General features: G+C 39.8%; 1 protein-coding gene across 10 annotated transcripts in view; it reads right to left on the bottom strand.

The window, feature by feature from the left end:
• Window positions 1-15,783, bottom strand: part of TPD52 (tumor protein D52) — a 107,476-nt gene that overhangs the window by 4,120 nt on the left and 87,573 nt on the right. For 3 of the 10 annotated variants that reach the window (XM_072804133.1, XM_072804132.1, XM_072804125.1), the window contains exons 4-7: window positions 14,658-14,759; window positions 13,543-13,569; window positions 4,392-4,433; window positions 2,864-2,912 (exon numbers count right to left, since the gene is read on the bottom strand). In XM_072804133.1, coding sequence (XP_072660234.1) covers window positions 2,864-2,912; window positions 4,392-4,433; window positions 13,543-13,569; window positions 14,658-14,759 — 220 coding nt within the window. Of the gene's footprint in view, window positions 1-2,229; window positions 2,548-2,863; window positions 2,913-4,391; window positions 4,434-13,542; window positions 13,570-14,657; window positions 14,760-15,783 lie in introns of those variants that run through there. The other 7 variants (XM_072804134.1, XM_072804130.1, XM_072804127.1 and 4 more) reach the window with 6 other exon arrangements.

Here is a 15,783-nt window from a genome sequence, read left to right as displayed (position 1 = left end):
TAGTCAAGATAGCTGGGAATCATCCTTGGATCCTTCCTCATCTTGTTCCAGATCCAATCAATCACTGACTTTTTTGGCTGTCGGGTTTTCTAAATTCTAAATCTCTCTCAACCCTGTCCCATTAGCACTACCTTGAATTCACTCCACCACCATCTTTGGCCTGGATTACAACTCCTTCCTCCTAACCAGTCTCCCCGAGTCCAGTCTTTCTCCCCTCAGATCTTCAGGGCACCAGTGATCTTTCTAAAATGCACAGAATACACTACCCACATTGTTTAAAATCCTTTAAAGGCTTTCCATTGCCCTAAGTCCAAATTCTTTAGTGTGGCCTACCCATCACCCTAGCTTCATTTCCTAGTCACTACCCTATAGCACAGCAAACTTCCTGGTAGTCCTCAAAAGGGCTCCAAAACTTCAAATATTCACCTCAACCTAAAGGCCTCCACTTATATTAGTATCCTATGAGAAACACTCTTTCCTTCCTCCTAGGCTTGATCAGACATTCTTGCTACTGGTCCCCACTGCATCCCTGAGTTTCCCTGCCATGGCACCTTACCTCGTTTTATTTTCAATGGCCATTAAATTATCTACACATCTTACAGAAAGGGTCTGTGTCTCTTGCTCGCTGTGGTATCCCCAGGGCCTACCCCTGGCACATGGAAAATGCTCAATAATCACAGATCGATGAATCAATCCAAAATCTAAACATAAGTGCATGTAGACCTAATGCTTAATTTAATATAAATGTAATTTAGCAAAATCATATCCCAAGCATAAAACTATATTTTATAGCTTTTTTTTTGGGGGGGGGGGCGAGGATATCTGTTTGATTAACTTTACTTTTAAAAAGTTAAAAGTTTTTATTTGTATGGTGCCTAATCATGTTTCAAAAGCAAGTTTCTTTTTTTTTCTTAATTTTTATTTATTTATGTATGATAGTCACAGAGAGAGAGAGAGAGGCAGAGACACAGGCAGAGGGAGAAGCAGGCTCCATGCACCGGGAGCCCGATGTGGGATTCAATCCCGGATCTCCAGGATCGCGTCCTGGGCCAAAGGCAGGCGCTAAACCGCTGCGCCACCCAGGGATCCCCAAAAGCAAGTTTCACCACAATTTATAGAATCCAAATATACTCAGAGGGAGAGTATACACTGAATGAGCTAGACGTTTCTCCTCATCTTCAGTGTCAAAAAAATACAGTTGTCTGGTTTTCCAACCAGACATTTCAAAAAATAATGCTTAAGGCTGATTTCAAGGAGAGGCTTAAGATAGTCCTCAAAAGTGAGAATCAAATCATAGTAAAAGCCTTGACTTCCTACCATTTGTTTTCAAATACGTGACTGGGCATTAAAAAGAATAAAGCAGGTCTCATACTGACCTGGAAGAATAACTAGGATGTATTTTTGCTCATCAAATATGTACTAAGTAGTTTCAATGTGCCAAGGACTAGTCTAGGCCCTTGAGAACCATCAGCAAGCAGAGAGGGTCCCTGTGTCTGAGGGATCATAGAGCACATATGCTAGTGGGAGCTAAATGAACAAGCTCTAGAATGGTGTGTGCAGGGTGATTCCTTCCTGAAAAGTGTTTATACAGTTATGTAGAAACAGAAAAGGTATGTATACATGTTTGTGCAAGGAAAAAAGGTCCAGATCATGGTACAGTGTTTGGTTTTCTTTCCATAAGCATCCCCTGCTTCTGCAATTTAAGAAAGGTGCATTTAGAAATAAGTGACTCACAGTTCTGAGAGACCAAATCTGAATATTTGTTTTTAAGTAATTTATATAGAATGTTTAAGATTAAGATAATACTTTTAATCCTTAAAAAAAACATCTACAGTAATGATCAGATTTAGTTTAAAAAGAAATGAAATACTGGCTTTGCACAAACTGTAGAGAAGACTGGGCAGTGGATGGGAACTAGACAGCCCTTTCTAGTCACTTGTGATCCTAAGAGTTGATAATATTATCATTTTGAATATAATCTTGAAAATACTACAATTTACAAAATAATAAAGCTAATCATGGAAAAATGCCCACCTTCACTGAAATCAAAGCAATCAAAAAATAAAACCATGAATCATCAATAATGATCACCACGGCATCATCATCATCATAAAAATGTCTAATAACCGAGGACTGAACAAACAATATCTCATATGGTACATGCAAGAAACCATTAAACATAGTATTGAGGAAGAATATTTAATGACAGAGGAAAATATTTATGTTGTATTTGGTTAATTCTTTTTTTTTATTTTTTTATTTATTTATGATAGTTACACAGAGAGAGAGAGAGAGAGGCAGAGACACAGGCAGAGGGAGAAGCAGGCTCCATGCACCGGGAGCCCGACGTGGGATTCGATCCCGGGTCTCCAGGATCGTGCCCTGGGCCAAAGGCAGGCGCCAAACCGCTGCGCCACCCAGGGATCCCTGGTTAATTCTTACTTAAAGCATAATGATGTAGTTCCATTATGTATGTATGGCTTGTCTCTTGCTGGTAGGACCAATTTTTTTTTGCATTATTTTTTGTGCTTTCACAATGTTAATTTTCTGCAACAAAATTTATATTAAGTTTTGTTCAATTATAAAAGTATTTCAAAAAAACATTTCAGCAGCACAAAGTTCTCAAGTACTATTGCTTTTTAAATTATACATATCCTTTCAGCATTTAGCATCTACCATGCTACAACATACACTCAAAAACTTGCTTAAAAGTACATATCACCCATAATAATGTATAGTATAAAGTTATTAAAGCTCTTTAAGTATTTTTAGAAAGATAGAGTAATGAGAATAATTTACCCACAGCAAAGAAAATCAAGGTACCAAGTAAGACATCACTAAGATCTTATTCATCACTACTTGCCTTTAAGTTTTCAACCTTTTCTTCAAATGATTTGAAAGTTGGGGAATTTCTATGGAGAGAAAGAAAAAGAGTTACAAACACAAAAACATTTCACAAATTTTGCAAACATCATTAATTGTATTCCTCTTCACCACGTTTCTCAGTGAGCCAAAGAGACAGATCTATTTAACTGTACATATGCGTTCAGGCACACACACAAATCGACATTATTAGGTAAGATGATCAATTTCTGTTCTAAGATTTCTACAACGACGCTTCCAGTTCCACAGACAGCCCATCTCAGACAAATGGGATAACAGACCTAGTCAAGTATGTGTATGAGGAGAGGGAACAAAACCAGGTAAAACATCAATTCGGTCACTTCTCCAGCCATCTAGTCATGATACTTTAATTTTGGTTAAGGTACTATACTCTAAAACTTGTGTTTAAATTCCCATGTTGCCTGACAAGAGAGCCCTACATGAATCCACATCGCCAAGCTGGACAAGCAGACCACATAAGATTCCATAATAGGGATCCTGGTTCTCAGGGAACAGCATTAGAGACGAGGAAAGAGAGACCAGAAGGGAGACACACAGAAATGTGATTTTGTCTACATAAAGCTACCCCATGAAAAGCCGCTCCCTTGCCTTCACATTCCTATATTAATTGAGAAGGATCACAGCACCTATGTCGTTCACAACTGGGTTTCCATAGCTTCTATACTATCCATCTGACCTCAAATATCCTTCCTATTACCTAGATGAAAAAGGTAAAGAAAGAACAAGGGTTTTCCTCCCTCCCACAGTGGTGATGCACAGCCAGTCCCAAGGGGTGGCCCCTCGGGTGCATCAGTAGCTCCTGGGAAGTTGCTGGCAATGCAAGTTCTCAGGTCCCACCCCAGGCCTACAGAAATCAGAAACCAGAGGTGGGGCCCAGCAAGCAGAGGGTTTTAACAAGCTCTACTTGTTACTAAAGGTGAAGCAAAGCATATACTGTTAGAAATTCTCTACCTCTCTAGAGTGGTTAAGTGGGGTAATGACATACTTAATAACATACACCACTTGCACGAATTTCCTGGTAAAAGGGGAGAGTAGAATTCAATCACATTGGACTCTAAACGGCACAATGGGATGTGAGAAGTGGAAATGGGGAGGATGGAAGAAAAGCAGAGTGTAACTAAAACTAATGTAGACAAATGTGGTGGGACACCTATACAGCTGGGGAAAAGCAGCTTTATTAGGAAGTGGTCACTTTTTCAATTAAGCAGATTGAAGATATGAAACAATTTAATAGGTTTACAAAATAAATTCGAGAATTCTTTTCTTTAAATCACAAATCTCTAACGGATCTCTTGAACCCATCTTAACATCATAGGAAGATGCAACTTAACATCATATGAAGAGCAACTAAACACCGATACAGTGTGGATGTGCAGCTTATTTAGAGCAGAACCCTAGTTCCCTATTGCAGAAATGTTCGAGTTAAACATCTAAATAAAGAACAAGAAAGCATAAGATCAACTACATTTTGTAAAAATATACTTTACCTCATAGCAGGCATGCTAATTGAATGTTGAATGGAGCGGATACTAAGGCAGCATTAAAAAGAGACAGACATGAAGTTAGTACAGTGATTAGACATTAGAAAACTTTGCTTTCTAGGGGCTTATTCTTTTGGCACCATGAAGACTTAATCTACTTTTTGAGGTGGAGGGGATCAAAGTTATTTCAACATAATTTACTTTTATTCATGAGCCTTTCTTTTAATTTAATATTTTCTTATTTTTTTTTTTAGTTTGACTGATTGACTTATATAATCCCTACACCCAATGTGGGTTTGAGCTCATGGCCCCAAGATCAAGAGTCACATGTTCATTGATGAGCCAGCCAGGTGCCCCTTCATGAGCCAATGTAACCTATGTGGTAAATAGAGCTAATAATTCAGCCTTGCATTTTATAGCACTTTGAAAACCCTATCATCCTTTCACTTATATCTGCATCTAGCACCAAGGCTCAGAAGTTAGACAATTTACCCAAGGTTACAGCAGAATTGAGAATGGAACCTGGGTCTTCTGGACTCCTAATCAATGTTCACCACCTCCCCTCAAAAAACGAAGCACACACACAGGCACGCATGCATGCGCGCGCGCGCGCACACACACACACACACACACGTGAGGCTAGTGAAAGGCTCCAGCAGCTGCCTTTCTCCCACATATTTGTGACCAGACCAAAATAAATCACCTATTTGACAACTTTAAGTGAGATTTACAGATCACTCCTTAGTAGTAGTACAATTTTCTAGTAAGAGGTGCTTGTACTTCATCCTAATTGTTCCTAATGGTCATTCAAATCACATTTGGCCCTTTGTTTTACTAGGACCAACTACTCCAGGGCAATGCAGTTGACTGACCATTCAGGTTCAAGGTTATCTACTCTCAGCCATCTCCCATAGAGACCACCTCGCAAGATGAAAGTACTTTAATCTAGAGGCTCACAAAGTCACTATAAATTGCTGATATGGTTACTGTGCTTAAAATATTCTGATCACTGACACAGTTTTTTTGATAGGAAATCTCTCCTTCAGTTATGCTGGACAGTCCAAAGTATTCTCTATATATTTGAATATTGTGTGATTTAGTTTTCTTAAAAACTCCATTGTTACAAATGACAATGTGTTTCAAGAGAAGCTCCCCAAATCTAGTTCACACTAATATGTAATGACATGAAGTATGATCTTGATGGGAATCAAAATAGGCTGGCAGTTCACATAGGCAAGATAGTAAAATATGTAGACATCTTTGTACTTGAGGTACCTAACACAGGAAAATATCCATATTCCTCACCATTCTCTCTATACTATAACCTCAGGTAGATAACCTCAGGTATAAGACTATATTCCAGGAGGGATTTGTTCATTCTTTTCCTGCTTGATCTATTGCAGTGGGCTGGATCCATATTTGAAGGACAGAGATTAATTAAAATCCTCCTTTTTAGTTTATAATACTAATTGTATTAATTACAATAGTTTATAATAGTTTAGACTCTTCTAAAGAAGCTGTTTGCATAATCACATTTCCACAGCCACTTTCCATCATCATCAACAATGCTAACTGGATCAGGAGAGCTCTACCCCACCGCAACTAACCTGGTGATCTACAAATTGGACTGAATGAAAAGGAAAAAAGATCATTAAGAATGAAAAGAGAAAAAAAAAGAGGACAATTAAGATGGGAATTCATAATTAGGACATTAAGCCACTGGTCAGTTAGTGGCTAGGTGCATGAGCTAAAAGGTAATGTAGGCTTAGATGCTGAGGAAGACCTTTTTGGGACCAGGAAGGGTAAGCTGCAAGAATGCAGAGGAAGCCAGTTCCCAAAGAAAGGACTGAACATAAGCAGAGAGAGACGTAGAGGAAAGGAGGCAGAGAGAACCATGCAGGGGAGAGAACAGAAATGGAGAAGAAGGGTGGTTTCCTTAGCTTCGGGAAGTGACCTTGATTTCTACCAGCTTTCCAATCAGCAGGGCTAGTCTGGGTGGATCCAGGGCTTGCTTCCTTTCTCCTCTCTTTGGATCCCAAAAAAAACTCTTTTTCTGTGTAATACATGCCCATTCCTAGGTCAGGTAATTTACATAATATTTTTGTTCCTTATAACCAAGACTCTTCATTAGGACATTCGTTTTGGCAGAAATGACCAAATTCTGGCAAAAGAATGGAGAATGATGGCTGAATGTGTGATAAAATGCTTGTTCATGGGACTCACAGATTGAATTCAACAGTATCAACAAAATGAGGAAATAAGTGAAGAAAGTACAAATTTCTAGCCACTATCCCTAAGCACCCACATAAAACCTCATTCCTTCCAACAGCCATTTGGGGAGTTCTGTGCCCCTTGAACCAGCATACAGGCCAGTTAAGAGGGAACAGGTCAAAGGCAAAGTGGAAGACACCATCATAAAATGAATTCTAAATGCATCAACTAGACTGTCGTAAATTTAACATCTGGGGAGCAAATTACTTCAGGATTACTCTATGTAAGAAATAAGCTCCGGGGTCATAAAAATTGAAAAACTAAACTGTAACCATCACCTGAAATTATCAAGGGGTGGAGAATGGAAACAGGAAGCCAGTGGAGAGCTATGCATGAATCTAATCAAGGGGGCTCCCCTGATCGGGTAAGAGATAGATGGTAGTGGACCATCAGTGCAAGGAGAGGTCAGGAAGAAAGGGGAAACCGACAAATAAGGTCAGCAGTCAGGAGAAAGCAGTAATATTGGAAATACAGATAATTTTTTAAATGTTTGATTTTTACAGCATTACTACAGGAAAGGACTACCAATATGCTTCCAAAAAAATCAAGTCAGAAGTTGATAATTTGGGGCACCTCCCAGGCCCCAGTGATTTCTGCAATGTGATTTAAAGAAGAATGTTAAAAATGATCACTCGGAGAAATCTAAGAAACAATGTAGCAAGTCAAGTCCTTTAGGGGGGCACCTGGGTGGCTCCGTGGTTGAGCATCTGCCTTTTGCTCAGGTTGTGATCCTGGGGTCCTGGGATCAAGTCCCTGCATCGGGCTCCCTGCATAGAGCCTGCTTCTCCCTCTGCCTGTGTCTCTGCCTCTCTCTGTGTGTCTCTCACGAATAAATAAATAAAATATTTTTTAAAAAATACAATAATAAAAAATAAATAAAGTCCTTTAGGGCCTTCAAAGGATCCTAAAGTCCTTTACAGGATCATGACATAATCACACTTGCTACTGTTAAACTTCAATTAGCAGCCGAGACAAAGTGAAGAATACACACACTAAATGTTTATGTGGGAATAGATAAGGAAAAGCAAGGAAGTGGTAACAATAAGGTGTTTACTTTGTGATGAATCACTGACTTGAATTTGATTGTGAATGCTTCTATAGGTTTCATATTTCCCAATAAGATTAAAAATGTACTCACTGAACAGAGAATGAAATCAAATTAATACAAATTCTCAAAAAGTACAGGTCTCGGGCAGCCCCGGTGGCCCAGTGGTTTAGCGCCGCCTTCAGCCCAGGGTGTGATCCTGGAGACCCAGGATCGAGTCCCTGCATCGGGCTCCCTGCACAGAACCTGCTTCTCCCTCTGCCTGCCTGCCTCTCTCTCTCTCTCTCTCTCTCATGAATAAATAAATAAAATCTTAAAAAAAAAAAAAAAAAAAGTACAGGTCTCCCTGCTTTTGAGATAGCCATTTTAGTAGGGAGACAAGGAGTACCTAGCAATTTCTAGTCCATTCAGGTATTTGAACTTCTCCGCAAAATCCGTATTTAGGTGAAATTCAATTTTGTTGGTGGCTAGTTTTGTAACTCAACTATAGGGCGGCTGTTCTCACACTTCTAGCTTCCCTATGGAAAGTTACACAAAGCTTCACCTTGCCTCAACTTACATAACATCTCCGATTCCACTGAAGTTCAAATAGAATATGGGAAACTCCGGAAAGAAAAAGCCATGCTGCTGCTGGACCAGAACCGTCTAATAGTCACACTGTGAGGATTCATTAGCAATACAGCAAATTTTGTTAAAATTTTCCCAGCTTGGTTTGTAACTCTTAAATATGGTATCAAAAGTAGGAATACAAGTCTGGGTTCCTCAAAACACTGACCAAAAAAGAAACCACATGCCAACCAGATTCTCACTAAATGCTTCTCGATCTTACACTTACTTTAGAGAAGTTCATCTTTTAAGAAGCTGAATTGATTTTTAAATATTTTTCTTGTTTCTTTCACAGTTACTTGATCTCTTTACCTCTCTAATCACAATAATGGAGAAGGCACAGAGGGAGGAAGGAGGAAGGAAAGGAGGAGGAGGTGGTACACGGAGAAAGGAGGGGAAGAGCTAATGGTTAACCTGCCTACTGAGTGTCAGGCACGCTATCTGTGCATCATTATTCCATTTTGCCCTCACAGTAATTTCTTGTAGGTGAGAAACCAAAGTAACTGCTGGGCAGTGCCTAGAGGGGCATATTCTTTAACTATAACTGCTTTGGGGGTGGTGAGGAGGCGCAAAACAATGCAGAGAAACAGAATTTAGGCTCCAGAAATAGTGTTGCTTAGGTTCAAATTTTGGCCATAGCCCCTTAGCTGTGTGACCTTGGGGAAGTCACTTAATCTCTCTGTGGCTGTTTCTTCATCTGTACAATCAAAAAAAAAAAAAAAAAACAAAGGCACCTACTTCAGAGTAACTACAGAGCCTTGCCTGGAAGGCAATTATTCACCATTATTAGTACTAGGGATATTTTTAATGGAAACATACATTAACATTTAATTTACATTAGATTATATTCTTTAAAACTGTCATATTGCACCCAGTTTGTTTATTTCAGTTGGTAACTTGAACCACACAGTCTAGACCAGGGGCTGGCACAGGGTTAGCATTCAATAAATACTTCTGAATGAAAGAATGAATGGATGAACAACTGTGGTAACTATAATTAGGAAATATGGGCATGAAAGGTAGAAAAGTTCAATAAAGCTTTCCGAATTCAAATCAAGAAGTACTCTCTGAAAGAAAAGACATCACTTTTTTTCCTCATTAAGTGGTAGAAATTTGCATCAAGACAGAATGGTCTGGAGTAACTTTAATGAGCCCAAAACAAAAATATCCAGAGGGTTATATAAAGAAGTATACATATAAAGAGGAGAAATTTCCTTTGGAAATAAAAGCAAAGTTAATGAGCCCTTCCTCCTAAATATATCAAAAGTATCTGACCAATGAAGCTGCTGTGTTATTTTACTATGCTTTAACACTAAAACTGATGTTTAACCCTGGCACCAAGGAAAATGAGAAAGCTCCTTCAAAGTTTCTCTCAAAAAATTAAAGGCATGAGTCAATACTCAGCATGTATGTGTAGAAAATAAGCAAAGAGGGAGAGGTGGATATGAACACACCACCTGGGGGTAGGGGGAAGCTGGCTGCCCCTACTGGGCCTCTCAGGACAGTTCACATTACCATGTCCCACGTCTGGCCCTCAGACACCTAATTCTCAGGGCATTAAAACCAGATCTCGGGGGATCCCTGGGTGGCTCAGCGGTTTGGCGCCTGCCTTTGGCCCAGGGTGTGATCTGGAGTCCCAGGATCGAGTCCCACGTCGGGCTCCCGGCATGGAGCCTGCTTCTCCCTCCTCCTGTGTCTCTGCCTCTCTCTCTCTCTCACTCTATCATAAATGAATAAATAAATAAATATTTTAAAAAATAAAATAAAATAAAACCAGATCTCTGGGACACCTGGGTGGCTCAGTGGTTGAGCGTCTACCTTTGGCTCAAGTTGCATTGAATCTTGCATTGGGCTCCCTGCAGGGAGCCTGCTTCTCCCACTGCCTATGTCTCTACCTTTCGCTGTGTGTCTCTCATGAATAAGTAAATAAAATCTTAAAAAAATAAAAACAGATCTCTGTCTCTCGTCTCTTCTGCTTCCTCCTTCTTACCCACCCACTTGAGGTGTAAGACAAATATCTAAATCCCAAGTGCCTATTTATTAATTGACAATGTGACATGAAAACTGTGGCTGCATCTAACAATTCACGTCAGCAAATCATCCACAATCCTGTCAGAGAGTGAAATCATCGCCTCAAGCTTGCTGGGTTAGCATGGACTCTGTAAAACAAAAGGTAGTTGACAGGATTAACCAACTATTTCAAGGACGTGGCTAAAGAGACCTCTTGCCCATCTCCACAGGAGCAAAGGCCTGGCTGGGAATGAAACCCTCAAAATCTATGCTCTAAGCTCCCTCTCCTTGAACAGTTTTTGGGGCCAGTACCGGCTCCCTTGAGTCACTGATCTTAGAGGTGTGGTCTTTCTTTATGTACATTTTCTATTATGTATGTTTTTATGTGTTTCTATTATATATGTTTTCATATATTTTTATAATATATGAGCACATTAAATCTGATGACGATCAGGGCTTCTTGGCCTGGAAATGACTTAAGTGACTTCAGTCAACTTTTAATCTGTAAGAATTATAAAATTTAGCTTTCGGAAGATGATCTCCTGTCTCTAATTTCCAAGTTCTCATCAAAAGCCTTACTTTAACCTCCATGTATCAATACATATTATTAATCCTGGAGGACAGTAGGAAGAAAGGCAGGCAGGGTCAAGGGGCCCTGTCCTAAAAGGATTATCCTACACCATCCTGGAAGGAGGCCTCCACACCCTTTCCCACGTAACAACTCCCTGATAGGTAGATGAGTGTGTGGACAAAATCCTGATTGGGTGACAGGCACGTGGAGGGCTAATCAGATTAAAACAGCCCACTAACATTCTCACCAACGTTCTTGTAAAAACCCTTAGACTTAGAAACTCCCAGGGCAGGGATCCCTGGGTGGCGCAGTGGTTTGGCGCCTGCCTTTGGCCCAGGGCGTGATCCTGGAGACCTGGGATCGAATCCCACGTCGGGCTCCCGGTGCATGGAGCCTGCTTCTCCCTCTGCCTATGTCTCTGCCTCTCTCTTTCTCTCTCTCTGTGTGACTATCATAAAAAAAAAAAAAAAAAAAAACTCCCAGGGTATCCCTCTTAGGTCCCCTCCCTCTTCTTCAGGAACTTTGTCCTATCCCTCAATACACGCTGCCCTCCACTCTTATTCTTTGAAGCAGTATGAACGAATCATGGGTGCTAAAGAAAAAGAAATCCTGAACGTTATTAGAAGCAGGACTTAAAAAAAAAAAAAAAAGGACTAAAAGTGGTAGAGTATAATCTCAATTACATATTTTTTTAAATATTTCTTTATTTTAGATGAGGAGGGGCAGAGGGAGAGCATCCTCTAGCAGACTCCCCACTGAGCCTGGAGCCCAACACAGGGCTCAATCCCGGTACCCATGAGATGATGACCAGAGCCTAAGCCAGGAGTCAGACGCTTAACCAACTGAGCCAACCAGGCGCCCCTCAGTGATATTTTTTAAATGAATAAAATGAAAAAAGGGACTAAGGAGCTAGAAAAAGGGTGGCAATACTCAATCTGTCCCCGGCCAATTAATAAGACATTTGCTTAATCTTCTTAAACACATAGAGAATAGGGACACATACTAATGAGTCATTCCTCTATAGCACTTACATAAATATTCTTGCATTTTTGTTTATATCCCATCTAAAACTGTTTTATATAATCCAGTGTTAACAGGGCTCTTCCACCTTAACTTGTTCCTAGTCCCTGCTTCTTTCCCCCACTCCATCCACTCAAAGATTTTTAAGGTCTTTCCGTACAAGAAGCAGATCTGTTTTATGGTTCTATTCTTTGGACCTGCCCACAAAGTGCAGTCTAATGTTAGCAGGATGGATTATGAGACTGAATACCTGTTCACACACAACTCACAGACAACCTTAGATAAAATGGTCTTAATTAACAGTTGCCTAGATCACTTAGGACGTTTTTTTTTTTTTTTTAAATACACTTTTTTTTTTAAATTTTTATTTATTTATGATAGTCATACAGAGAGAGAGAGAGAGAGGCAGAGACACAGGCAGAGGGAGAAGCAGGCTCCATGCACCGGGAGCCCGACGTGGGATTCGATCCCGGGTGTCCAGGATCGCGCCCTGGGCCAAAGGCAGGCGCCAAACCGCTGCGCCACCCAGGGATCCCACTTAGGACGTTTTTAATTGAATACCAAAGATACAGTATCACCTCCTATTAGTGATTTTTTTTTTTTTTAAAGCACAGGTTTAACTTTAAATAATTCAGCTTTTAGAGTTGACACATCCCTATGATTTACTCTGACTTCCAGGGCCAAGTGTCAGTAGGGCAGAAAGACCTCAGCTCTAAGTACATATTCCCTTACTTAAGAAGACAGACTACCACAAATGACTGCTTGAGAAGACAATCTGCCTTCATAGGAACAGGTGTGGAGACTACCAATGCTGTCTTTCCTGCTTATACTCTAAAGACCTCGCTCCAACTTCATTTTCTCAACTAATTGGATACACAGTCTGTATGGGAGACAGAGAAGAGGTTTGTTCAACATCACAAAGATTCCTTCTTCTCTAAGGCATGGTTTGGACTGACATCTTTTTAATGTGCTTGTTTTTTAGCCTAAGAGATTATTTTTCTTTTGCAACCATGAAATTTCTTTACATGTACACTTAAAGAATATAATGTATAGAGAAATTAAAGGATAGTAAAAATTATACGCTAACAAAGCAAGTAGTGAAAAGTGCAGAGTAATGGTATATTTTACTTTGTGTATATTTTACCACAATAAAAAAAAAATATCCAGAGTAACCTGTATAAGATGGGAGACTAACATCACGAGGCGGGACATATGCAGTCTATTACAGATACATAATGAGACCCAGGTGAAGAATTCCAACATCCTGACAAAAGCACCAAAGAAATTAAAGCATCAAAAACAAACAAAGTCAGACATTAAAAGGGAGGAATTCTGTATGCCATGGTTAAGCTGCTTCTTTTTCCCAAAAAAAAAAAAAAAAAGTAAGAAACATCAAAATCATTTCCATATCCCTAAACCACAATGTCAAATTATTCTTTTAATTTATCCATTACCCCGGGTATACGAGAAATCCTCCCTTAGAAATAGGTATGCACTAGAGAAAGATATTCCAGATGCAAGAAAAGTATGTAGTGGACAAACACAATCATCCAACGTGGCATAATAATCTAATTAAGCACACTTGTCTTAGACACCACCGGCTAAGCTGCAGGGATGGTTCAAGCTCTCCTTACCTAAAGGAATGTGAAAAGGCTTGCAATCTGCAAGAAGCCGCAGTAAGCATTAAAAAAGAAAGGAAGTTCTGGTAAATCTAAAACAATGAAATTACCTGTTTAAAAGTTGTGTAAGGTTTTAACTGGACTCCAAAGCGCTATACAGTCAAGTTGGCAAAAAAAGAAATGAGAACACCTACGAGATGTCTATAAACTGTCAGAAGAATCCAAGTAAGCTATGTTTATTACACAATGCTTAGAATGATGATAGTCCAAATATAATAAGCAAGTCATTTTTTTTTGGTACAATGTATAATACATTTGATTGCCAAACTTATTCAACCAACAAAATTCTGGTTGTAAAAGCTACATTCCCCACAAATGAAAAACACAAAGTCATGCAATCTGAGGGTTTTGTTGGTAAAACAAAATAACTTTCATGCCAACAGAAGCACAGAAAATTTAAACCATGTTTCTCACTTTCAGCGCTATTCTAATCAACATAGGGGAGGAGGGCAGGGGAGACACACAGAAGCACCGTGAAGTGGTTTTATCAAAATTGCCACAAAAACTCTGCAGACTAATCTAAAATATAAATGCAAAATAAAAAGCAAAGCTCAATATCAAGATTTGGGCCTAAGCATGAATGTAGAGAGAGCTTACAAATGAGTACAAGTCAGTACACAGATGGGCATGTTGTAATCACACCACGGTTTAACAATGTAACACACAGAGCTGAAGGCAGGTCTTGGCCCCAGCGTGCAGTCAATGCTCCTGGACGTGTCCCCAGTAGGATCACAGGCTCAGCCCCCAACCACAAACTTGCAACTGCGAGAGATATACTTACCCTGCATGACCAGGAAGGACTAGAAGGATAGAAGTGCACAACCAGAATTTTCCAGCAACTTTAAATGTATTCATAAGATGATTATTTTGAACGCTATGTCTGAAAGTCAGAAAGCTACCCCTAAGATACTTTAGGCAATATTTCCCCTCTCCTGTTTTGAAGGAGTGGGCTCCCCTCAGTTGAAAAGAATCCGGCATCATCCACAGCCAAACTCAGGAAACCAATGCAACCACAACATAACTTTAATTTGCCCCAGCTACTTAATGAGCAAGGAGAAATGAGGACATACTTTACGTCTTCCAGCTTTTTGGTGATGACTGATCCAACAGAGGAGAAAGCAGCTGACGCCTTCTGCCCAGCTTGAGATAAGGTTTCGGAAGTCTTTTTGTATCTACATTAAATTATAAAAGAACAGAACAAAGAAAAGTTAAGCTAACCTTTTCTAATAGTTATTTAAAGCATAATCACCACCTCTTGGAGAGCTCTCGAAAATTAAAATGATTTTGTTTTCAGAACATCCAATCTGCTTCACAACCACCAGGTTGGCATCATCACTTCACCTGATGCTTACCCCCTCATTCAGGCACGATCTTCTGCAGAGGCCTAGAAAGGCAGGACCAAGGAAATCAGGGTGAGGGGCAAACAATCATGAAGAAAAGATGAAAATGAGCCAGAGGCTGAAAGAAATTATACCTCTTCTTCTTCTCCACCAAAGCCAAACAAGACAAAAATGAAATCAAATTCTTCACGTGCCTTTTATAACTTAATCTCCTAAAAAGGGACCAGAAGCAAGGTAAGGCCCACATGTACTTTATTATTCAAATAAATTGTATGGGCTATAAAGAATTTTTTTTTAATTTCGCATGTCTGCAGAGCTACCAAATAAGGACTTGTAGACTCTCAGCAGAGTATGTAAAAGGTGTGACACTCAAGATAACTTTAGTGTGGTATTTGCTATAACATAAATCTACCATTTACCACCTCCCTCTTCCCATCTACCCACGGATTAGTGAAGGGAAAATAAAAATAAGCGAATATGATAATAGCTACCAAGAGGTTAAGATCCCCACATTACAGAAAGGAAGGCTCAGGCATTTTTAGTTATCCCATCAAGATGAAATATTAAAAACAAAAAATGTATGGTGATATACAGTCAAAGGATAGTTTCCTGGACTTATACGGGTAGAAAGTGGACCGAAGGGGGTGGAAAGACCCTAGTGCTGTCACGTAAGGATGCCAGCAGCCTCAATGCCTCTGGTCACCAGCTCAGTAAGTGGGACTGAACAGAATGATAAAGAACACACTTCAGAATCTTCACAAGCTTGCTCCTCCTTATGCTGGGAAACAAAACTGCATCATGATGATGCCATACCAAAATCTGTGTGATCAAAAAGACAAGATGATTAAGGGGTGGG

The sequence above is a fragment of the Canis lupus genome, chromosome 28 (genome assembly GCF_048164855.1).
Source record: "Canis lupus baileyi chromosome 28, mCanLup2.hap1, whole genome shotgun sequence".
NCBI classification, from domain to species: Eukaryota; Metazoa; Chordata; class Mammalia; order Carnivora; family Canidae; genus Canis; species Canis lupus.
The sequence above is the reverse complement of the archived record's forward strand: the minus strand, read 5'-3'. Positions and strand labels throughout refer to the sequence as shown.